Source organism: Equus caballus, chromosome 7 (assembly GCF_041296265.1).
Source record: "Equus caballus isolate H_3958 breed thoroughbred chromosome 7, TB-T2T, whole genome shotgun sequence".
Lineage (NCBI taxonomy): Eukaryota > Metazoa > Chordata > Mammalia > Perissodactyla > Equidae > Equus > Equus caballus.
The window spans coordinates 79,451,429-79,476,944 of NC_091690.1; the positions used below are offsets into that span (position 1 = coordinate 79,451,429).

The 25,516-nt window shown below is 47.6% G+C and overlaps 2 protein-coding genes across 37 annotated transcripts in view; one reads left to right on the forward strand and one right to left on the reverse strand.

Moving 5' to 3' along the window:
- Positions 1–6,534, forward strand: part of PPFIBP2 (PPFIA binding protein 2) — a 146,191-nt gene extending 139,657 nt beyond the window's left edge. For 26 of the 34 annotated variants that reach the window (XM_070274635.1, XM_005612125.4, XM_070274625.1 and 23 more), the window contains one exon: positions 775–6,412. In XM_070274635.1, the coding sequence (XP_070130736.1) occupies positions 775–846 (72 nt within the window). In that variant the 3' untranslated portion in view covers positions 847–6,412. Of the gene's footprint in view, positions 1–774 lie in introns of all 34 variants that reach the window. The other 8 variants (XM_070274630.1, XM_070274632.1, XM_070274639.1 and 5 more) reach the window with 2 other exon arrangements.
- Positions 4,148–12,993, reverse strand: CYB5R2 (cytochrome b5 reductase 2). Of its 3 annotated transcripts, none has more exons than XM_001500244.6 (9): positions 12,812–12,993; positions 11,597–11,740; positions 11,271–11,343; positions 8,575–8,681; positions 8,180–8,309; positions 7,464–7,547; positions 6,701–6,786; positions 5,441–5,540; positions 4,148–4,600 (listed from the first exon to the last, which is right to left on the reverse strand). In XM_001500244.6, the coding sequence occupies exons 1-9, from the start codon at positions 12,830–12,832 to the stop codon at positions 4,428–4,430; spliced, it is 918 nt and encodes a 305-aa protein (XP_001500294.3). In that variant the 5' UTR covers positions 12,833–12,993; the 3' UTR covers positions 4,148–4,427. The 3 variants fall into 3 exon arrangements, with proteins under 3 accessions (XP_001500294.3, XP_005612180.1, XP_070130771.1); XM_005612123.4 differs by lacking the exon at positions 12,812–12,993 and adding an exon at positions 12,314–12,609; XM_070274670.1 differs by lacking the exon at positions 12,812–12,993 and adding an exon at positions 12,374–12,584.
- Positions 12,994–25,516: the final 12,523 nt, after the last annotated feature.

Here is a 25,516-nt window from a genome sequence, read left to right on the forward strand (position 1 = left end):
ATTACGCCTCTGACTCCTTGGATATCACAGGAATGTGAGCACATCCTGGCTTCCCCACTGAGGACAGACCATACCATGGGGGGGCAGCTTGGTCTCAGGGGGAGAGGAGCCACTCTGGAGTGAGGCCAACCTTGTTTAAGCCCCTGCCCTGGGATGCAGGCAAGTCCTCTCTCTGAGCCCTGGCTTAGTTATCTGAAAAGCAGGGCTAATATCCTCCTTGCAAGACTCACAGGCAGACTAGAGCTGGCAGTAAAAGGCCAGTGACAGAGAAGGTTCACATTTTTGAGGCGGTATACCTTCCAAGGGCATTAGTTCCTGGACTGCCCCATCACTAAGCCCACTGGCTGGAGTGACTGCCCCCATTGAGGCCCCCATCACTGTGCTTTGCTTGTTGATCTATCGAGGCATATTAAGAAAGCTGTATCCAAGGGCAAGACCAGGGGGGTCTCTTAATCCAAACAGGATCACTTTTATTCAACTTTCTTTTCTTGGCTCACACACTGAAATGAGTCCACCCAGCCTTGCCCTTATCACCTCAAATAGACCTTTGGTGGCCCTGACATAGCAACTTTACCTCTAAGCTATGAGCAATCTATCCTTATCTTGATAGCGTCTATTCTGACTCAAAACGTGGGGTCCCTGGGACACCATGAACTTACAGGGTACTGTCAGATGGGACCACACCCAGTGCCCTGCTGCTTCCCACGTGGCTTCCCACGTAGGCAGCCTTGACCAAAACCCTGTTCAACTGCCCCTTTGACTGTGTCCTTTCAGACTATGCTGAGCCAGGACCAGCTGCTGAATGACTCTCGCCTGGTTGCTCCCAACTGTGAGGACTGGAGATGACTTTCTTCATGGCTGAGAGCCCAGACAGGCACGTGTGGGGGCCTTGAGCCTTTGCTTCAATGGGGAACTGGAACACAGCCACCTCCAGAGCCCAGGCTGTGGCTGGCAGGGCATCTGGGACATGGGTGTTGGCAGGAGTGAAGCGGGGCTGTGGAACAGACGTCCAGGAGGGGGCCCCAGTGTCCCTATGTGTTTTCAACCATGCTGTGCTCCTCACCACAGCTTTTATACCTTTTGTACTTTCATACGTGGACTGCAGACCACTCTTGTGGGAAGGGCAATGTGACATCAGCACAGACTCAATGGCTTGTGCTGTTCCTGGTAACAGCTACAAGGCTCTTACACCAAAGGGGAAGGGCTAGTAGTTCATAAAAGCTCTGCTGGAAGAAGGTTCTGAGAAAATGTTCTGTAGTGACTGAACTGGGTGGAATGATACTAGGGAGCCCCTCCTGTGCTGCTTCCATACAGAAGCACATATTTCCCAAGTGCACAGAAACCTGGCTGAGGTGAGGGTGTTTAGGGTGAGAGGAGGGAAGGAGCAGTGAGACTCCTTCCCACTGTCCTGGCTGCCCTGAGTCTACCCTCCTCTACAGTGGGTGTCTCCGGTTCCTCAGTGCTGTAGGCCTCCAGCATCTGAGCAGAGGCGTCTCCAGCAAACACGCGCTCAGGGCCTTCTCCTTCCCCCATAGCTGACACATGGAGAACAGTCTCCAAAGCCTTCCCCCCATCAGCCTCAGATGATCAAACAGCTCCCCCTTGTGGAAGGCCCTTGGGCAACCCAAGTCATTTCCACCACAACTCACCATCTCCCAGACAAGCCTGGTACCTCCCTCAGGGAGGGTCGCCCACACAGTCCCCTCTCAACCAATCTTCCCCTTTAGTGACCAGCCCCTTCCTCTTCCTCCCTGTGAAGGCTCTGGCCCTAGGCCTCATCTGATTTCCACAGCTGGTCTCCTCCAGACAAAGTACCCCATCCCCAAAGTTGACCTTCCCAAAGCTCTGTTTTAATCCTGTTAGCTTTCTGCTGAGAACTCCTCAGTTCCAGAATTACCAGAGTAGAGTTCAAAACTTTAGTCAGCACCTGAGGCTTTCTGACTCTTTCAGGCTTCATGAACCTGCACTCCAGCCTCTGCTCCTGCTTTTCCCTCACTATGGGATGTCTTTTCCTCCTCGTCTCTGTCACAAGGCCAAATCCTGTCTGTTGAGGCCCAGAAAAGACATACCTTCTCAGGAAGCCTTCACTGGTGTTTCATTTGCAGGTCTGTGTCCTACAGTGCCATTTGCCCTTGAGCCCGAGCTCACCTCGAAGTAATGTGTCGTCTTTCTCCCATACCATATGCACCTTCAATGCACACTCAGCAAGCACCTGCCACAAGTGGGCTCCTATACAGATAGGAGTAAAACCCAATACTGGTCCCCATGCTGCTATGTTCCCAGCCACTCACTCCTTCAAATGCGCAGGTTAAGTATGTTCCATGCTGGGCTAAGGAGGGCTAGAGATATAGGCACGATGCCAAGAAACACAGTTGGTGATGGTCTAGTGGGGGAGACGAGTGCACTGAACGTTACAGATGCTCCGGAGAAGTCTCCACAGCTCAAAACAGCAAGTTGTCATTTTTAATGGAGGGCTGGGGGCGGAGACTGAAAAGGCTTCAGTGATGAGGTGATACTTGCATTTTGAAAGATGAATCAGGTTCCCCAAGGGTGCCGGGGGGAAAGGCACTCCAGGAGGCAGACCTGAAACATCCCGGCACATCCTAGGAAGTGCCCAAAGTGGGTGTGATTGGACCGAAGTTTCTCAACCTCAGCACTGTTGTCATTTGGGCTGGATAATTTATGGTGGTGGGGGCTGTTCATGGGCTGTAGGACATTTAGCAGCATCTTTGGCCTCTCCCTCTAGATGCCAACAGCACCCTTCCTCTAGCTGTGACAACCAAAAATGTCTCCAGACTTTGCCAGTTGTTCCTGGGAGGGGCAAAATCACCTTGAGTTGAGAAGCATGGGGCCAGAGAATAGGGTCAGAGTGGGAGGCTTGGAGAAGGGAAAAATCTAGTGAGGTCAACTGTAGCCAGATCAAGAAGTGCCTTGTAAACCAGCCTCCTGGAATTTGTCCTGGAGACATGGGCGGTCGGTCAGGTGGGGACCAGGGTGAAAAGCAGTGAAAGGGGATAAGCATGGTAAGATTTGTGTTTATGAAAAATATCTGAGGATTAAGGTCTTACTTTGTGTGCGGTGCCCAGCAGAGCCTCTTTCTCCAAGTAGGGGATTCACTGAGGATGAGCTCACCAGCAGATGGATGGCGGCTAGCCGCCTCCCAGCACCCCCACTCTGCTGGCCCTCTGTGAGGCCATCCCTGGTTTGGCATCCTGTGGACACTGTACGGCTGTAAGAGAGTTCTCTAGAGCCATGTTCTTCTCTCTCTCCTGTACCCCCCCCCCACACACACACACAGACATACACGTTTAGAGAGAGATCCAAGCAATGCTGCTACTATGCCAGTTTTTGTGAAAAGGGAATGACTTGGAATTAAGCAGGCCCAGGTCTGCTCCCTACCAGCTGAATGACTTGGGGACAGTAACTTCATCTCTGACCCTCAGTTTCCTCATCTATAACTTGCAGAACAAAATCCCCACAGAATCCCTGGTTTCTGAGAATTATATGAAATAAACCGCAAAAGTGTAAAAGCAGTTCTACCTACTCACAGGTAACACAGAGCGGCAGCGTATCATCCTGGCCAAGAACGGCAGAGGCGATAGTGGTTACCTGTATCACTCGGGTTTAGTGGTATGAAGGATTTAATGAATAGCTTCTGGGACCTAGTTCTGTTTGCAAGTTCAGAAGCTTCTGTACGTATCCACCCCTACCCTGGCATACCAGAATGGGGCCTGGCATTTAGAGGATGCTGAAAACAAACAAAAAAAATGTGCCCCTTGCCTCCATTTGTTGTGCAAGGTACAGGGAGTCTAGGATTCTTGAAGCCCAACTACCCTATGGCTTTACTACTGCCCTGATGTGTGTGTTTTCAACACCATTCCCATTTCAAGGGCCTCCCACAAGAGAAGGAAGAGCGCACGTGGAGGGTGCCTAAGCCTTCTAGTAGGCTTAAAAACAGAACACTCTGGAGAGCGAGGTTCAAGAGAGATTACTGGGAGTTGATGTGACCCCACTTGGATTCTTCTGGAATTCTGCCCTGGCACTTTTGCTAGTTCTGACCTCCCATGGACACACAAAAGCCAACTGATATGGAGGACAGGCCTTCAAACTGCCTAGTCGGTCCCCCACAGAGCCACACCTCATGGGCTGTCTGCTTTGTACTGAAGTTTATTTCACTAAACTAGAGAAAAAGATACTGAAATGGAGTTCCTTCAAGCCTCCCAAGCAAGGAGGCCTCAGAAGCCACTTTATCTCCAGCTCCTTGAACCCTTCTTCTTAGGCCCTCACCCAACAGAGAGGAGTGCTACTGTGCCCAAGGGTACATCACAGGGCACTTTTGAACACATGCCAGTTTAACATGCTGAAACTGAACTCACTTTGAAACAGATGAAAGAGACCAGGCAAGTTTGCAAAGAGTGAGGGAGGTGCTAGTAGGTGAAAATCCTGTCCTTGGTATAACCCAGTGTCTCCAGGTTAGGGTGAGCAGCTGTCTGGATCAGGGCTAGAGGCCCACACACCAGGATGAACGTTGACTTCCCAGGAGGAGGGAGGTGTTCCTTGATCATGTCAGCAGTAATGAAGCCTGAGCTGTACTTCCAGCCTGAGATTAAGCAGAAGCAGAAAAAGCTGGGGGGCGGGGAAGGGCAAGTTCCTGACCCCTGGCCTCCCTCCCACCCTCCCTCACACCAGGGAGAGGGAGGCAAGGCTGCTCTCCATGGCTTAGAAGTCGGCACCGCTGTTACCTGCAGAAAGCTGGGAAGTGGAGGACATGGGGGTGCCCAGGCAGCCCTCTTCAGTGTTCTCCTCAGATTCCAGGCTCACTGCTGGTGTCTGCCTGCAGTAAGCACTGGCGAGGATGGGGATCATGACAGTGAGGTGCGATGTACTGAGGTGTGGTGTGAATCAAGGCAGTGAACGGGAGCTGTGCAGGGCCGTGTGCTGTGGGGTTTATGGACTGGCTCAGTCAGGCAGTGCCCTCTGCTGGGCAGTGGGCTGGTTGACAAGGTGGTGGCCATGTGGGGTGTGGTGTGCATGGTTGTGGCTGGGTGCTGACTGGGGCTCAGCATGTGAGGAACGGCTGTCCAGATGAAGGGGTCCATGGCTGTGTTAGACAGTGTGTGTGATGGCTGTGGGATGCCGTGTAGAATGCAGTGTAGGATAGCTATTCTGCAGGACCCAGTGCTTCAGTGTCCCTCCTGATGTTCACTGCAGTGTGTGGAGTGCTGCTGAGATATCAGACACCTGCCCCAGACTGCCCTTACCAGCAGGTTGTCCCAAATCCTCTCTCCCTCAAATTCCTGCATTTCCCACAGGGAGACAGAGCCAAAGGTCTCAGCCCCTAAGCTCAGTCCTAAAAAGCAAACCAACAAACCTAGGGACTAGTTTCTCAGGTGGGTCAAGGGTTGGAGCTGACCCACAGTGGGGACAATGGGGATCGTACCAACTGGAGGCCTATCCAGGGTGTACCACAGTTTGAACTGGTCTGGATGAGTTCTGGCAACTTCTTCAAGCTCCTTCCTCACCAAGATATCCTCCTCTGTCTAGAAAAGAAGCAACATGAGCAAAGCCCCTGCAGGGCCATCCTGCTTGTTCCTCAGACTGAGCACACAGGTCAGCACATTCCTGCCCAAGCTGCCATCACTCTAGCCGAGTGCTCGCTGCAGACCCCCAGGACAGAGGAGAGCTCTGCTGTGGCTCCTGCACAGCAAACCCTCTCCTCTAGGTGGAGGAGTTGGGAGGCTCCCGCAGAGCTGCAGTGTCTGCCCTCCAGCTCGAAGGCCATGGCTGAGCCCACAGGGTGGGGTGGCTTCACTCAGAGGTCCCAGCCCTACCTCCTACATCCATACTGAGCACCAGACATGGCAGACCCCCTGGAACAGGCTTAGTAAGGGCCCAGGACCTTCTGCAGGGCATGTGAGGGGCTAAGGCAGACATACATAGTATAATATAGAACACAACGGCTGGAAAGTTAAAGGAGAGGAAAACAAAGGCTGGAGCCTCATTGGGGAAAAGGGAGCCAAAGCCAAAAGGAACTTGTCACAGGCTCAGAGATAGTGCACAGAAGACCTGGATCTTAAAACTTCACAATGCTTGTCCCAGTAATTCCACTTCTGGGATTCTGTTTAAGAAAATAATCTAAAAGTCATCAAGCCTAGGCACAATATTCATCACTCTATCACTTATAACTGTGAAAACTGAAAACAACCTAAATGTAGAAGATTAAGTAAATTATGGTACAACTTGATAGACTATGATGAAAATATTTATAGAGTTTTAATGAGAAGAAAATGCCTATGTGGTAATGTTGAGTGAAAAAACAAAACAAAACAAATATATATATATATAACTGTAAATATATAGCATGTATACAAACAAGATAAAAAATAAATATATGCTTCTGTATTTTCCAAAATTTCCACCAAGGGCATCTATGATTTTATACTCAGAAAAACACAGAACGATCTATTAAGGAAGGAAGAAAAGTTTAGTGCATAGGGTTAGCTGGGGAGACAGAAAGTTAAAAAAAAACAAAAACATGGAAAAACAGGCCTGGATTCAGCCTTGCCTGAGCTGAGCCTATGAAGCCCTGGCACGGCCGCAGGCCCCTAGCAGCCTGAGCTCCGTCAGTGGGAAGGAATGAATGCTCAGCAAACATTCCATCCTGCCCCTCCTGGCGCAGGGCTGACTCAGCAGAACTGACCTGGTTGGCAAAGATGAGGGACATCGTGGTCGTGTCACTGGGGTTCTTGGTGATGTGGCGAATGAGCTGCAGCATGGGGGTAATCCCTGGAACACAGTTAGGGGGCAGGCCAGCTTTCCCTCCCTTTCTGACGCCCACAGTCCCTGGTCTGTAGCAGCTTATGTTTTCCTTGGCCCCAATTCTACCTTTCTCACTTCTGTCCCCAAAACTCAAAGTGAGGAACTGCCCTTCATTTTGGTCTTTCCTTCTAACACAACAATAAATCAAAAGCCCTTTCTCATTTTCATGCGGCAAGACGGAAGCAGCACTGGTTTTGGAAGTTGAACTGGATGTCACACCCAGTGCCCTTGCTGTCTGACCAGGGTGTGTCAGGTACTCGTCTGAGCTCTGCAGTGCCCTCACTTGTAAAACAGAATTAATGAAGAGTAAATGTGGTAGTTTTAAAAGTGACTATTATGGTGCCTGGCACGTTGTAGGTCTCCTTACAAGTTTGTTCTCTTCTTTCAGGCATTCATTTTCAAAGGAAGGGGAGTCAGGCTTGAACAGGATCCAGGAGCCCTTGGGGACCATGTGTGGGCCTGCCCAGTCTGGTCCCCAGATTCTTCCATGTTCCCCAGCCTGACTTTCGAGGCTCCCCATGAGTTCCCATCTCAAACAGCCAGGGAAGGAATCTCTCACATCACACCCTATAGGATCAAATGACTCCAAAGTCAGAAACATCTCAGGGCTCACCCTGTGGATGAAGCCCCCAGAAGCCTCTTACCTGTGCCCCCAGCAATCATTCCCAGGTGATGGGCCAGCTTTTTTTCAGTCTCACATGTTTTCTGTGGTCTGATTGAAAACTTCCCTGGAAACACAAGAGGATACATCTGACTTCTGCAGCTCTTGCCTGAGAGCCTGCAAAAGATCACTGACTTTCCTTGGGACGCCCAGGAAAGGAGAAAGGACTCCTCCTAAGGAAGTGGCTCCACCATTCTAGGTCAGAGGAGCAGGCCAGGGTAGCCTCCATTGCCAGCCCTGTTGTACCAGTGCACAAAGTGGGAATAGAGCCTGGACCTCCTTGGGGAATCACTGGCCCTTTCCTTCTGAGGGAGGGAAGCACACTGAAGTTAATATAGAGCCTCACAGAACACTCCCACTCACAGCAGTCAATGAGTGAGTAAATGATGAATATGTGAATAAATGAATGAGCATGGACTCCATCCATCCATCCATCCATCTTTCAGCATTAGCAGGCACCTTTTATATATCGAGCATTGTGCTGGAAATACAGTGATGAGGGAAAAACAAGTCACTCCCCTACCTTAATGAGGCTTACAATCTTGTAAAGTGGGTGTGTGAATGAATGTTGAAGACTTTAAGGATAAGTCGATGGGACTCAAATCTGAGGAATTTTCTAGAACAATGGAAGAACTGCAGGAATGTTCTTCCTCCCCAGATGGAGGTCCAGTATGAACCCCCCACCGCCCCCACCCGTACCTAGCCCATGATAGAACAGGCGCCCAGTTGGCCCTCGAAAAAAGATGGTGTCTCCAATTTTCATGTTCTCCAAGTACTGCGTCATCTTCCCCCCTTCTGGATAATTGGGGTGTACGTTTTTGAAGTAGATCTGAAAAATAAGGCAGCACAGTTTTCACACCCTCAGACCACAGCTGCACACGACTCAAAAATGCGTTTGACACTGGAGCTATGCAGAGAAAATCCTCTGCACTCATAATTGCTGTAAGCAAACCCCAAAGACATCACCAGGTTGACAGCTTCACTGTTAAATGCCACTGCTGGAAAGCCATGTCCAGGACATGTCCTTTCTCCACCCTACCACCCTTAACTGGCTTGTGAGGGTGAGGCAGCTGGACATGGTGGGCATCATTTACCTTTATAATTAAGTCCACAAAGCCTCGATCATCATCACTGGACACAGGCGTATAAGCCCTGACCACCATAACACCATCAATTGTGGCTAAGAGATGGACATAGTTACCTGCAGAAACGGCATCAAATGTTAAGTCTAAGCATGGCCGGCCTAAACAGGACCCAGGATTCCCGTAAAGGACTGAGCTTCAGGGAGGTGGGTGCATAGTGTGGCAGGTGCATGGGAGGAGGGCCAAGTAGGGAAGGAACCCAAACTCAGGATGCCTGGGTCCTAGGCCTGCCCTTGTCACTGTGTGCAAGCCTGGGCAAGTCACTTCACCTCTCGGTGAATGGGGACGGTAAACCTGCCCTCCCTCCATCATAGCGTAGTTGTGAGTTTCACGTACAGGAAACCAACTGCCCGTACGTGCTTACTGTGTCAAAGTATGTTGTGGAGCAGGAAGGGCTAATTAAAGTTGAAGCCTGAGTATTAAAAACTACAGAAAGGAGTGTTTCCTTCTTAAAGCAAAATATATTGCCTTCACAAAGTCATTTCTTCCTAAAGCGGATGTATCACTGGGGTCTATGAATGAGTCACAGCCCCCTCATCTGTATCCTGCTGCCTGGTACAGAACAGGCCTGGGCTCACAGGTATGCAGGCCCCCAGGATTTGGACACCCATGGACCAGGAGTTCTAGAAAGAACATTGTCTCTTCCTCACCTGATGGCTCTGCTGAGGGAAAGCAGTAAAGTTTGTTTTTTTTTTAATTTTTTTTTTATTTTTAAGATTTTTATTTTTTCCTTTTTCTCCCCAAAGTCCCCAGGTACATAGTTGTATATTCTTCGTTGTAGGTCCTTCTAGTTGTGGTATGTGGGACACTGCCTCAGCGTGGTTTGATGAGCAGTGCCATGTCTGCGCCCAGGATTCGAACCAACGAAACACTGGGCAGCCTGCAGCAGAGTGTGCGAACTTAACCACTGGGCCACGGGGCCACCCCCGAAAGTTTTGAACCATGTAATTCTGCCCCTCAAAGGTAGAAATGAATGGATCAGCTATGGCCTGAGAACTACAGATCATGACTACATCCCAGTGTCACATGATGGGCTGGGCCGCTCAGATTTCTGTTGCATCTAACATGGGAGCCTTCAGTGACTAAGGCAGTTAGTGGTGAGGGCAGAAGCTGCAATCAAGAGCTGCTATGAGACAGAAGCAAGAGGAAGTTCTGCGCCAGAGTACCTGAGGGAGTAGAAACTGTGTACGCACAAGATACGCAGAAAGAAGTGAGACATTTGGGGGGCTGGGGAGGGGGAGGAGAATGCTGAAGGGGCCAGCCCTTCCAGTTGCTTCTGGAACACAAGCCTGCCTTTGAGGACGCATTGAAGCCTGAGGTGCAAACACTCTGGGTTAAGAAAGGACAGGCTCATTGACAGGCACCAGGGATACTCAGGAATAAATGCCTGAGGCAGCTTCCCTGTGAGAACTAATCTGAAACTGCAAACCTTAGAAAGGCTCTTTTAGATGCAGCCAACCTAGGCCTGGGGTGGCAGTGTGTCCAGAGAAAATGGGGCTGCCTCAGCCGGTCCCTTAGGCCCCACCTCTAACCAGCTTCATTTCAGCAGAGCTGGGAAGCATCTGCAATCTCTGAGTCCTCAAAGCAGCCTCGCCGAGATGCCTCTAAATTACCTTGACTCACTAACTTTGCACTGCCTACACCAGGGCTGAGGAGAGAGTGGGTCTAAGTGGCAGATTCTAAGAAATTCTTTTTCTCAAAGTTTTCCTTCTTTTAGCCTCATTGCTAACAGGACTGGTCCCACAGGTCAGGCAGAGGACTGGAAGGCAGGCTGACACAGCTCTCACGGATGGAGAAAGACAGAGGAAGCAGCAAGGAGGCTCAGGGGCCAGGCTGGCTGCCTAGTGTGTAATTTCATCACCTGCTAGAGGTAAGGTCGAGGTTTTGTCCCATGCACACAGGACAAGTAGGCCATGGATTAGGATCTCCACCAGGCAGGAGAGTAACACTAGCAGTTTGTACAAAGCTCTGGATCCCCAGGCTGTGGACCTAGCAGAGGTTTACTACTTCACTAAGACTGACTCAGCCATCTGTGGTGTTGCAGACTAGAAACGAGATAACTCAGAACTCTAGGAATGCTAGGGCTGGTATTCACAATGGGTCCCTTCTTATGTGGATATGAGGCCCCTGCTGAGAATCCAGGTGATGGTGGTGGGAGGCACCTGATTCCCTCCTGCCTCTCCACACATTCTGGGCTTTTCCCGACTGTAGGGGAACATCAGTTCCTCCCATCCCTCCCAATGTGCACAGTACTTTTGCAGTTTCTGAATCTTCACATCCCTCAATCACTTTACCCTCACAAAAACTGAAATGGCAGGCAGGCCTGGGAAACCCTCTTTCATAGCCTGAGGCTCAGAGAGGAAGGACTTGCCTAAGATTGCCCAGCAAGGAGCCTGCAATGAGATCTTAGACCCTCTTACTCTAGACTCACTTCTTTTCAATGCTCATTGAGATAGCACTTTTGTATCAGTCCTAACTGAACAATGAGAAAGGGAATGGACTGTCCCCAAGCCCATCTCCCTAGTTCTCTGAGTTCATGTGTCTCAGGAAAGGTTATCAGGGTAACCCCCGCACCCCAGCTGAGTTTCTGGTAGCAGCAGAGTGCCTGCAAGGCCCCAGTCCTGGTGATGACACCAGACCCCACTCACCTACAGGAAGCCCTAAGACGTGATCTGGCGAGGGCAGTCCAAAGCGGAACCTCCGGGTGTTGTGACTGATTTGCTAATAAAACAGAAAACAGAGGCAGGCTCTGTCAGCTTTCTAGAAGTCTTGTTGGGCAGTTCAGATGCCTGGGAAAGGAACTCCATTTAGTGCTATCCCAGCGTGTACACACACACACAATGAGTGGGGAGCAAACTGGAGGCCATGAAATGCTTGTCCCACTGCCCAGCCTTCCTGGCGACCACATTCCCCACCACTCTTGCCTTCCTCTCTTTCACCCACTGACAGTGGAGGGGGTGGGCTGACCAATTACCTCCTTCTCAATCAAGGGCAGTGGGTACTTGGTTTCAGGGTTCTGTAAGGTGATAAGACGTCTCCTTCTTGAGTTCATGCTCTTCAGGGTGAACAGGAGCACTGTAACCCCGATAACGGTGATGGCAAGGAGCAGGGATGGGTCCTAGCCAGACACAATGTGAGCAGGGCACCTCAGGTCCTGACTGCCCTAGGCAGGGTAACTCTCAAGCACAGCGTCACCCAACCCACACGGAAGGCAGAGAAGAAGCTCGGCTGTGCCTCAAAGAAACTAGGCAGAAGGAAAGGTACTTAAGGGGAAGGCAGGCTGAGTCTATAGTGGACCTGAAGGGTAGGGAAGGGTCAGCTGCAGTGAGACAAGGCTGGATGCTGCAGGTCTCCTGGACCAGTCCAGGCAGATGGCCTCGGAGTACTAATGTCACCAGGCTTTTCCTGCCCATCTGCCTCCACCCTGGCTAAAGCCAAGGGTGCAAGCCCTGGGAGTCTCCTCCTTGAGGTGGAGCGGGTGATGGCATTGCTTCTAACACAATCTGGAATGAAGGCCCCACCCCGCAAAGACAGAACTAGAGAGGGGGATGGACACCGTGTCCTCCCAGAGGTGGTTGTGGCTTTAAGCTGGGCCAGGGATGGGGCCCACCACCCAACTCCCCCATCTAGGTCCGACTAGGGCAGGGGTTGGGGTGGGGTGAATAGCTCTCACTAGGGGATGCTCCAATACCTTAGCGCCTCGGGACATCAACACCCTCCAAGGCAGAAGAACTCACCGCTGTGAACTCACCTACACACGGCTCGACCAGCCTCCCGTATCCGCCCCCAAGCCCGCCACCCCGCCACCCCGCCCCGCTAGGCGGCCTGCACGTTTCCGACACCAGCCAGACTCGGCGGGATTCGGGAAAGGTCCACCAGCCCTCTTCTCACACCAGGCGCCGAGATAACCGGCGCCGCGATAACAGGCCCCACAGCACGCCCCTCCAGCTCCGCCCGGGGCCCGCCCCGCTCCCCGCCCCGCTCCCCGCCCCGCTCCCCGCCCCGCTCCCCGCCCCGCTCCCCGCCCCTCGCGGCCCGCCCGCACCCGACGCGACGCCGGCCTCCCGGGCCTCTTTCTCCCTTGTCCCCCATTCCGGCGCCACGGGGCCCTTCTGGACTTTTCCCGGCTCCCGCCGCCTCTGCATCTCGGGCTTCGTCCCGTCGGGCCGTCCCGACTCTGGGGACCCACCCGCAACGAGACGCCGAACATGTCGTCGAAGTGGGGCGGCCGGGAGGCCGACGCGCGTCTCCCCACCCCGCAGCTCCGCCTGGCGGACGGGAGAGCCTCGCAGACCGGCCGGCCGACGCGCGCGCAGGACCGCGGGGACGCGCGGCGGACACGCCTGCGCCGACCCGACCCGCGAGGGCCCAGGGTCAGAAGGTTGTTTCTCGCGGGACTCTGGCTCTGCTCCCGCCCTGCCCCAGCGCCGCGCGCAAGCCCGGGGCTCCCACCGCCGGCCTGAGGTCCCGTGTGCAGCAGGGGCGTCCTCGCTCCTGGTGAAACATCCTTTGGTATTACGTGGCCCCTTCTCCATCCTGGTCGTCTCCTCAAACGCTCTGAGCAGCCGTGGCGGAGGACTCTCGCCCCTTAGCTTGTTTAAATTGTGGCAGAACTGGAGGAAGGGAGGGGCGATCGAGTGACTGCGAGGAATGGGATGCTGGTGTAAGAAATGGGCATTCAGCCTCCCTCAAAGAGCGTATAAATATATTCATTAGACGTACATATGAGTTCCCACTCTGAGCCTGGTCCAGGGCCAGGTGTTTGCGGGAGTGGGGAGGGTGTAATCCGGCTAAAGAAGACAGTCATTCAAAGCGCTAATTCATTTCTTCTCTTTTGGGAGAGAGATGACAAGACCCAACACTAGACCAATTGGAGGCAGAATGGCAGGCATAGACGGTTATGGGGGTTCTTCAGAGTACATTTCAGAACCTCGCCTTCCCCCATCAGTTCTTCCATTACCGGTGGCAAAGGTAAATCCCTGCCTGCTAGGCCTGAGTGAGACTGAGAAGACGAGAAAGAGATTCCCACCTACCCCCATCCCCCAAATACACGTCACTGCGGGCACATGCGTGGTGGACACCTCCCCTAGCACTCGCAGGTGCCACAATATTATTGTCAGGTGTCTTAATTTTTTACAATCTAGTGAGTGTAAAATGATGGCTTGTGAACCTAATTACATTATCTAATTGCTAAAGACGTTGAATATCTTTCATATATTTATTTCCTATGGAGATTCCTTTTCTGAAAAAAATGCCTGCTCCTGACTTTTCCCCGTTTTTCTATTGAGTTGTCTTTTTCTTACTGATCTTTAGGAGTCTTTTATATATATACTGTAGAGACCTCTTATTTGCCAATTATATCAGTTACAAACGTTTTCTCCCGGCATGCAACTTATTCTACCTTTCTTTCCTTCTCCTTCCTTCCTTTCTTCCTTCCTCCCTCCCTCCCTTACTTCCTTTCTTCTTTGATGAATAGAAGTTTGTAATTGCAATGTAGTCAAATGTATCAATCTTCAATCTTTTGCCTCTATGGTTTGTGCTTTTTGTTACTTGTCTTTTCCTTTTTTTTTTTTTTTTTTTGAGGAAGATCAGCCCTGAGCTAACTACTGCCAATCTTCCTCTTTTTGCTGAGGAAGACTGGCCCTGAGCTAACATCCATGCCCATCTTCCTCTGTTTTATACGTGGGACGCCTACCACAGCATGGCGTTTGCCAAGCGGTGCCATGTGCACACCCGGGATCTGAACCGAGGAGCCCCAGCTGCTGAGAAGCGGAACATGCGAACTTAACTGCCTTGCCACCTGGCCGGCCCCTGTCTTTTCCTACCCAAGGTCATAAAGGTGTTCCATATTTTCTCTGACAAGACCAAGTTTTTCCTTTCACATTTAAGTCTCTCAACACCTGAAACTGATTTCTGTGTATGATGTGAAACCGGGATCCAATTTCGTTTTCTCTGTATGGATAACGTGTTGTCTTGGTGATATTTATTGAATTACTCATACCTGCAGGCCACTCACCTGCAATGCCACCCCTGTCATATGTCAGTTTTCATATATGTACGAATCTGGTTCTGGTCTCCCTGTTCTCTTTTATTAATCTAGTTGCCCAAATCCTGTGGCAATACCGCACTGCTCTAATTACAATAGTTTATAACAACTGTTTATATCTCTCACTCTTATCCATTCTTTGGGTGTCAGTTCAAACATCACTTCCTTAGAGATGTCTTCTCCGGTCTGCCTATTTAAGTAGATGTACACATTACATTCTATTCATAGCTTTTATTTCAGTTTGTAATTATACATCCTGAATATTTAATTGTTAAATGGCTGACTCTCACATTAGTCTGGAAGTTCCATTATGGCAGAGACCTTGTTTCCCCAGGGCTTAGCACAATGACTGTCACATAGATGACGTTCAATAAATATTTAACAAATGAATGAATGAATTCATCCCTGCCCTGCAGGATTTAGCACACTCCCTGGCACATGGTAAATGCTTCATAAATACTGAAGAGAGGAACGATCCTTGCTGTCAGTACTCCATGCCCCTTCCTTGCTTAATTTGTCTCCGTAAGAGATATCACCAGATGACATATCACATAATTTACCTACTTGCTTACTGTCTGTCTCTCCCCACCAGAATGTAAACTCCATGGGGACAGGAATTGCTTTGTCTCTTTTAACTCCTGCTGTACCCCAGACCTAGAACAGTGCCTGGCAATTTGTAGATGCTCAATAAATATTTATTGCATGAATGCATGAATGAATGAATAAACTTCATTTTCTTCTTTTGATTCAATCAAAAGTCTTTATTTTTGGCTTTAGGATCTAAGGGTGCCTCACCTTTTCCTGTGGTTTTGTTAGTACTTGCCTCTACTCTCTGTTCTCCTATTTTCCCTGCACAGTCCTTCTGTGTTACTAGAAAGGCAGACAGCATATTCTCCTTTATTAATCTTGGAACAGGATAAAAGGCAGGCATTTACTGGGCTCCCAGTAATTTCGAGAGGGCATGAGTCCCCTCTCTCCTCAGCACTCCTGCACACTTTGTACCTGTCCCTCACATGCTCGTGTGCTGCCTGGGTTTTGGCTCATCTTCTACTAATCTCCTGAAATAGACCGTGAGCACAGGTCTCACTCTCTAAATCCCCAGCTTGGTCATAGTGCCTGACAAAGAGTAGGGCCTCAGCAAGTGTTTGCTGAAAAAAGAAAGAATGAGCGTCTGTTGTCACTGTTTGTGCCTGTATGAGACTCTGCCCCCACAGGACAGCTTCTCCTGTGGGGGACCAAGCCTCCCTCACTGCTGAGATTCCCCTTGGGGGAACCGATGCCATGACCAAGTTGATCCTCAGTGTTTGTTCTCTAAACAATTTCTAGGCTGTTGTGGCCTTTTCTTCGGCTTTTAACCTTGAAAATGCTTTGTTTCCATTTTACCCCCTGAACAAATAACCATCTACGGGATCCTCACTGTTAAGCCCAAATTGTGGTAGGTTGAATAATGGCCCCCCAAATATACCCACCTCCAAAATCCTGGAACCTGTGGATACTGCCTTACATGGCAACAGGGGCTTTGTAGCTGTGATTAAGTGAAAGATCTTGAGATGGGGAGACTATCCTGATTGTCCTGCGGGCCCAATGTGATCACAATATTCTTTATAAGAAGAATGCAGGAGAAGATAGAGAGGAAGATGATATAAAGATAGAAGCAGCAACTGGAGTGACAAACTTTGAAGATGGAAGAAGGGGCCACAAACTAAGGAATGCAGGTGGCCACCAGAAGCTGCAAAAGGCAAGGAAAAGGAAAAGGATTTCCCCTCAGAGCCTTTGGAAGGAATCCGCCTGGTTGATTATGTTGACTTTAGCCCAGAGAACTGATTTTATAATTCTGGATTCCAGAACTATAGGAGAATAAATTTATGCTGTTTAAAGCCAGCAAATTTGTAGTAATTTGTTGCAGCAGCAATAGAAAACTATTACACTAAAAGAGCTTGTATTTTTGTTTCTTAGGGCTTATTTAATTATCCCAGGATTTATTGCAAAACTACATTTCCTGTGATCTGGATGAGAGAAGCCAGGAGGTGGCCCTCCTCTCTGGTTCTGATCCTCTCCTTGCTGTAGTTGTGGGTCTTGTTTTTTAACATGAATGACCTCCCTCAGCAGCCTCCTGCTGCCTGGCCATGTCTTCAGCTTGTCTCTGCCAGGCCACACTAGCAGCCTGACCACTCCATCCCTTCCTCTTCCTTCTGACTCTCGCCTTTCCTTTGTGTATTATGCGAAAATGTCATCCTTAACAAAGGATCTTAGCAGACAAATCTGGTTGCCTGGGGTGAGCTTTATGAGAGTACATTGATGGAGCACGTAACCCACTCCAAGCACTCAACACCATGGCCAAGGCAGAAGATTTTTTTTTCTTTTTTCTTTCTTTTTATTTTTTGAGGAAGATTAGCCCTGAGCTAAATACTGCCAGTCCTCCTCTTTTTGCTGAGGAAGCCTGGCCATGAGCTAACATCCGTGCCCATCTTCCTCTACTTTATACGTGGGATGCCTACCACAGCATGGCGTGCCAAGCAGTGCCATGTCCGCACCTGGGATCCGAACTGGCGAACCCCAGGCTGTCGAGAAGCAGAATGTGCGCACTTAACCGTTGTGCCACCGGGCTGGCCCCAAGGCAGAAGATTTCTTAAATTGGAAGTTCCTTGGTTTTCCTCTTCAGGGATTTTAAACAAAAGTATGTTGATGCTGCCTGATCAGAATTCCTCACTGAGCACTGCAGATGGGCATAAAGCAATGGTAACACTTTGCTTTTTGGAATGTCTTCAACCTTGAATTGCACAACAAAAATATAGCATGTAAAACCTTGCATGCTCCTGGCAATGTGGGACTGACATAGGCCTGATGGAGTAAGACTGTAAGGCAAGAGGCTGGAAACACCACGAGTGACCAGAGTTCGCCAGAAACAGTGTGTTTGGGAAGAGTCAAAAGAACAGCTTGCAAAGTCCTATTCCTGTCATCCTTCCCACACCCAGGGGAATCCTTTCTGAACAGTTATGTCTGCAGAGCTACACCAACTATGCTAGTTAAGTTTCCTACCAATATTTACAGCAGTAGCTTCAACTCTTCCCAAACAGCATCTGTTGTGGCACCGTCTGGGTTAGAGCCTCCAGAAGGTAGGAATTGTGAATTCACAGCTTGGGCTGTGGAGACAATAGGGAGTAAGTAGGGGCAGCAAATTCAATTTCTGAGAGAGAGTTCCACCTTCACAGATGGGGTGTGGCTGCCAGGCTGGGGCTGCGAGCCTCAGACATATAATAGGAGAAAGGCCGGCCTCCAGGAAGGGAGAAGGGGAAAATGTCCAAAAGAAAGAAATGAAAGGAAGCATTCATTGGAACACAGCTAAGAGTTTGGGTGTTCACTAACTTGCCCCCGCCTCTGTTTCCATGTCTCTTATAGGGACAAAAGCAGGAGTTTTTCAGAACAGAGTTTTGTTTGTGGGGACAATTTCTGTCTCTTGTTTTTTTTTTTTTTTTTGAAAGCAAGAACAAGTGAAGATAGAGCAAGCTGGACTAAAGCCTCCATTCTGAGAGTAATTATGAAACTTTCATTTTCATAGAATTATGGAGTTTATAAAGCATTTCCTGGAATGGAATACATTCCTTTGAAATTGTTGTGATCCTTTTATAACCACTTTAATGTGGAGAAAGAATGTCAGAGAGATTCCATGCCTTGTCTATGGTCTCAGGGCTTGAAAATAGCAAGGCTAGGACGCATGCCCATGTTTCCGACTCCAGCCTACTGTTCTTCCCCCTAGACCACGCCAACCTGTGGTGCAGTCAATGCATACAAAACATTTTGTTTGTGATGCCACGCTAAATTAAACTCAATTCCTGACTTCAAATTTAAGGAAGTGCTCCATTTTCAGCCAACAAAGCTGAGGCCCAGAGATGTGAAATGATGCTTTGGAGGAAGGGTGTGATCAATTGTATTGAGGGGTCAGTCTTTCACAGCCTGCATTTTGATGAAGAGCAAGTGTAAGTTTCTTCCATGGTGGAAGAGAATTCAGGAAGTATAGAAATAGAGAGAATACACCTCTTTTCTCTGTCCTGTTACTGTGTCTCACCTGCCATGTTCCCATCTAGCCAAATGCTTCCTGTATGTGCTAGTTCTTGTCCCCTCTTACCTGCTAAAGAACTTTCCCCAGCAATTCTTCTCTCTTTCTCTCATTATCAGTTCCTTCTTTCTCCTTGATATCTCCTACTGCATACATATGTGCTGTAATTTTTCCCATGTTAAAAAAAGGCCTTCTCTTGACATCCATATCCACCTCTCGGTGCTATTCCATTTCTCTGTTCCTAGCGATGATAAAATTTATTGAAAGAGTTATCTATACTTGCCGTCTCCAATTCTTTCCATCAGATTCTCTCACATCTACTCCAGAAAAGCTTTCACTGCCACCACTCCTTTAAAACTGCCCTTGTTGAGACACCAGTACCCCACACTGCTAAATGTAATGGTCAGTTCTCAGTCAATTCCTCCTCACTTCCACTCCCTGTAAATGTTGGAGCTCCCCATGGCTCAAATTTCAGACAGCTTCTTTAATGATCTCGTTCTGTGTCACAAGTTTAAATATCAACAATATGCTGATGGTTCTGAAGTTTATATAACCAGGCTGGATCTTTCCCCCTGAACTCAACATTCGTACATCCATCTACCCACTTGACATCTCCTCTTGAATGGCCACAGGCAATTCAAACTTAACATTATCAGATACAAACTCCTGATCTTCCCCCAGAATTCTGGAATCTTAGTCATCTGAGGAAGTCATCTCAGGACGAGGACACCTGAGATTAATATAGTTAAATGAATAGTTCGAAGCCTTCCTGTGCCACATTTGTTAACTCACACGGTTCAAAAATTCGAATTTCGGGAAATGGCACATCATACTTCCAGTTGCTCTAGGCAAACCACTGGGATAATTTTTGACTTTTCTCTTTCACACCTCACATTCAATCTATTTGGAAATCCTGTTGGCTCTGACTTTAATGTATATCCAGAATCTGACTTCTCACCCCGTCCACTGCTGCCATTCAGATGTCAGTTTCTTGCCTTGAGTAATGCCCTAGTCTCCAAGCGATCTCCCCGCTTCCTCCCTTGCCCTCTCCCACAGTAGTTTCAATATAGTAGCCAGAGTGATCTTGTTAAAATGAGTTTAGGTCCTGTTTCTCCATTTAATGTCTTCTCATTCCACTTGGAGTAAAAGCCAGTGTCTTTACATTAGCCCATAAAGTCCTGCACAAGCTGCCCTTCGCACCTAACTTCTCTGATTCCCCGATGTCCATGCCTCTCCAGACACACTGACCTTTGGCTGGTTTTTGTACACATCAGGCACGCTCCCACCTCGGGCCTTTTGCACTTCATATTATCTGTTCCTGGAATGCTCGAATCCCCGATATACGCATAGCCTTCACCCTCTCCCCCTTCAGATCTTTGCTCAGATGTCTCCTTAACAGCTCTTCCTTGAACATCACTTTTTTTTTTATTTTATTTTTTCCTTTTTCTCCCCAAAGCCTCTCAGTACACAGTTGTGTATGTGTGTGTGTATATATATATATATATTTCAGTTGTGGGTTCTTCTAGTTATGGCATGTGGGAAGCCGCCTCAGCATGGCTTGATGAGCAGTGCCATGTCTGCGCCCAGGATTTGAACCGGCGAAACCCTGGGCCGCCAAAGCGGAGTGCACGAACTTACCCACTTGGCCACAGGGCCGGCCCCTGAATGTCACTTTTTAAAATTGCTAATACCCCCCTATCCAGCATTCACTATCCCTCATCTCCGACTTATTTTTCTCAGTATCATTTATCACCAATTGCTATATTTTTAACTTCTTTGCTTATTATCTTTCTCCCTGCCCCAATTAGACTTTTGTCTATTTTGCTCAGTGAAGTATCCCTTGTGCCTAGATGCCTGATGCAGATAGAGACACTTGCAAATGTTTGCTGAATAAATGAAGAAATAAGCCTAATAAGAACCTAAAGAACACCCATATCCTGTCCACCCAGAGAAAATCCTTACTAGCCCCTTTGGATACATCCTTCTAGAGGTTTTATTTTTGGATATTTATATTCTGTGTTGGACGTAAATGAGTTGCATAAAAGCAAGTCAGTCCCTTCCCCTGCCTTAAATTAGGGAAAATGGACCAAACTTTTTCAAGATGCAAAAAGAGATATAAAATGCTCTAGGGTGTATTAAAATGATCAATAAAAGGCAATGGTTGGAAACACTCATTTTTGACCAAACTTGTCATTTAAACTAAATTGTCATGTTCACAATCTTGTTTCAAGTCAATTTGGTTTCAATTAAATCAATTTGGAACCACAGTCTTGTTAGTATGGGTTTCGGATGAGAAAACTTGAGATTACTATAGTCATATATCAATAGTTCAAATCCTCCCTAAGCCACATTTGTTAATTTGTTCAAAATAAACACATTATTCTACAAAAAACAGAATGTCTGCTATGTGTGTTGATTGTATATAGGGGCAAACTCACATGGCCCTAGAATTTTTGAGTATGACCAAGAATCAGAGCATAATGAATGAGACTAGCTTTCTGTGATAGGTATGGCCTTACTAGCAACCATTGGTTGAGTGCCTACTATGTGCAGGCATTGGGATAGCCTTATAACAACCCAGGACATTAGTTATAAATACATGATTAAGTATATTAGGAATACTTGTGTCTGATCACATTGTTTAGGTGCAGTAGTCTGTGGATGGCACCACCATGTGTCTATAGTTAAGAAATCAATGGTCTGAACCATTGTAGTATAGTCTACTCTGAAGATAGACAGTGTTAACATGACATAGATAAGCATGGAGCCTGAAAGAAGAGAAATCAGAGAGCAGGACTCAACGCTGGTGTTTGCTACCCTGCCCAGCAGTCATGAGCATTCTGCTTACTGGAGAGGCGATGGGGAGAATGCTTCTACAGGTCTCTCTCATACCTGGATGAGATGCTCCTGAGGATGATGCCTGATCTTTGTTGCAATACACATTTTGGTGAGCCATTCATCCATTGATGGACACTTGGGTTGCTTTCATCTTTTAGCTCTTAGGAATAATGCTGCTGAGAACAGGGGTGTACAAATATCAGACTCATCCCAAGGAAAGAAATGTGAGGTCTTTAAATCAAAACTGAAAGAAGTGTTTCACTAAAGTCCCTATTAAACAGTAGGGCCTGAGCAGTGCTCATGGAGGGTAGCATTCTGCTTCATTTCACCAAAGAACATGACAGTTTTGACTCCACCAGGGATCCAGTAACTCAGTGGTGGAGCTGGGAGGAGAGTGGGGCACACAGAGGAGTGTAGTGGCGGAGGCCCTGAGGAGGGCTGAGCAGGGAAATGCAGTTCCTGGTGGACCTAGTGTGGGAGGTAGAAGAACCGCACTTCCGCATGGGAGCAGACTTGTTCCCAACTACATGTGAGACACCTCTTAGGGCTACAGGACATTAGAAGGGCATTTTGCAAGGATTGAGATCCTTCACAACAGGTGGAACAGGAATAAGTGGAACATGGAGTGTTATTATTAAGGTGGTTCTGTTTCTATCCGTAGGCTGATGAGACCTGGGGAAACTCAAATTACCTTCTACACCTACAAAAAGTTTTAACTTGCATAATAAATTTGTTAAATATTAACAAGTACGTCGACCAAACATATTTTCAGAAAAATTTCCTTAGGTTGTCCAGCAGACCCAGTCCTTCCCTCTCTATGCAGCATTTTTGTATCACTCCAATCCATTGTTTCTACCTGCTCTGGAACAGCTCCCACCAGATGTCCAGGCACAGCTCCTGCCCATGACCATACTCTGTCTTCCATTATTCCCTGATTATTGCATTTATCAATAATAATTATCAATAAAAGGATACATTTATCCTGAGGATATTAATTGATATTATTATCAATAAAAGGATCCATTTATCTTATGCCTCCAGTGAAACTGGGCAGCTCTTGAGGCAGGGATGTATCTCTGCCTTCTCTTGTACTTATCCAGCTTGCCTGGGCATATCACAGGTGTTTGGTAATTACTTGCTGATTGCTTCCTTTACAGAGCTAGCTTTCCGATTATACTCAATGTAGATGAAGAAGGAAACTCTAAGGTGTCTCAGTGGTTCCTTGGAGTGTCCTTGGAGAAGGAAATTGACCCAAAGGCCAGCTCTTAATTCAAAAAATAATTCTTTTGAACTGAACTGAACATGGGACCTACTTGCTAACAGGATTTCTTAGACAAAGGTCAGTGTGGATCCTCATTGTATGGTCCAACCATTCTCATACTCAGATTCATCATCTGCTTGTTGGGGATGCTTACATCAAGAATGCCTACCTGAGAGGCAGCATAGCGCTGTGCCAGACTCTGGTACCAGACTGCTGAGGTTCATATCCCTGCTCTAACCAATTTACGAATGATCTGACTGGAAATTATTTCTGAACATTTCCATGCCTTGGTTTCTCCATCTTTAAAATGAGGATGATACTGATAATAATGCTTACCTCGTAGGGTTGTATGATGATTATATAAGTTAATGTAAAATGTTAAAATAAATCCTAATACATAATAAGTTATAGATTAGTATTAGCCAATATTATTCTTAAAGAAGTTTTGATGAAAAAAATGAATGTAAAATACCCATAACAGCAATTGTCACTTAATATGTGATAGTTTCCATTTCCTCATGATGGACAAGCAAATACTGATAGATTTTTAAAAATTATCAAAACAGCAGAGGAAAAGAACTCTCATTCCCACAAATAAATTTATCTACACTGAGCATGATCCCAGTCTGCAAAGTATTGAACATCCTTGCTAATATGAAGAGAAATGAGTTCTATATGGCGTCCCTTGAGACAGTAGTCTTCAAGGCTTCCTTTGAGAACTGTGGGGAGATAGGCCAGTGCCATCTTTGTGGAGAACATTATGGGAAGGAGTTTCATCAACTCAGAAAACTTATTCTTTTAAAGTTCCATTGTCATGGAGGTGCAGGCAGAGCCAATCATAGATGTTCATGGATGCATTTGGGTGGTGAATCAGTCTATAGCCCAGGCTCTAGTTGGTTATCCCAAAGATGGCATAGTGCCCAGAAACTTCCAGGAGGCAGACCTAGGGGCCCCTGGAGCCATTCTAGAATAGAAAAGGGCTTGATCAAGCAGCAGCACTAGTGCTCACCATGGTGAAATGCGCAAGCTCTCCTCAGATGGTGAAGGGAGAAAAAATAGGACCAGGTGGTGATGATCCAGAAAAAGAATAGAAAGAGGTTCTGGGAAAGGACAGGAGGGTATTCCTGCTGGGGTTCAGGATGGTTGGACCCTTGAAACAGCTGATTATGCCACAGCCTTCTCTCTGCAAACTGACAAGGACCCCTGATCACAGTTAGGGGTTTGTGGGCCATCAGTCTTGATATGTAAACTGTAGATTTAATCTTGTGATAGACTTTGTCTGCTGATATAACTTCTTTAACTGCATGTTAATAATAAATGTGGTGAGGGTTGAGGAGGAATAAAGAATGTATGATACATTAACTGTAGTCCACTTCCCCAAATAGGATGAGATAGATCTTTAGAAACTGTAGAGTTGCCTGCCCTACCTCAGTCCATGACCAATAGTGATTCAAATCTGGATGCAAAGAGAAAGGAAACACAAATCCTGAAAATATAAAAGGAGGACCTTTTTCCTTAATTTCTATGTAGGAATAGAATGTTTCTGAACAACCAAAGGAAGCTTTTTTTTTAAGAACCATTCAATTCTCAAAAGAAGGTTCTTAAAATTGTCTATATTGGGCCCCTCAGGATCCTGAAGATTCTAGCCTCTCCCATTGTCAAAGCAGCTCCAGTAGAGGCCCTCTTGTCAAGCCACCAGGTGATAACCAGAATATTTCCCACAGGCTGCCAGCTCCCTAGTCCCCCACAAGCACTGTGAGAGAGGAGAGAGACGGTGGGTAGAGAGCTTTCTCAGCAGGAATCCTTACCTCCCTCAGGAAGGGAGTCAGCACCCAGTGCTCTCTGGAGCATCCCTAGAGAGAGGGATGCACAGCACTCCTGGCATGCATCAGAGGCAAGGATGCGATGTTACGCTGCAGTAGCTTATTGGACTTCTCTCCACCTTGAAGGCAAGGCATCTCTTTTGTTAAAGTCAATTAAGGTCCAATAAAGAAAACCAAAAACAGAATATTATTTCAGGGGATATTTGGGTATGTTATCCACATAGACAAGAGGAAAGTGGATTCTACTATGTGGTTTAAAAGGTATGTGATGTTTCTGGGCAAGCTGTCAAAGAAAATTATATTATCAGAAACATTTATAAGAAATGATAGCTGTGGGAATAAGAAAGAGGAGCCTACTACATGACTTTGAGAAAACATAGTCCCTTTGAAGACTAAGGCTGAGAAATAAATTGTTATTGGAAGCATGCTAGTATATTAGTACCTGTATCCATGACTCCTGAAGCCCAACAGCATCAGGCGGCAGAGCCCCGAGGCTGCAGTTGTGCTGGGGACCATTCTTCCTGAAAGTGAAATCTATTTCTGTTGTTGCCTCTTTGCTTCCTCCCATCCACTCTCCATTTTTAGCAATCAGACCATGGAATCCTGACTTACTGAGATTACCCGCAACCTTCCAGTGACCAAATCAAAAGGCCTCTTTTTTTTTGTTCTTATATTAGTAGCTTTTTTCCAGCATTTTACAGTATTGACCCTCTCTCCTTCTTGAAACCTAAACTCTCTCCTCAGCTTTCATGTTCTCTCCTGGTTCTCCTCCTCCCCTTCTACTTGCTCCTTTCAGCCTCTTTCTTCGAGTTCTCCTCTCGTCCTTGTACTCCTTTTCCTCTGAAAATTGCCTTCTTCAAGGCTGCAAC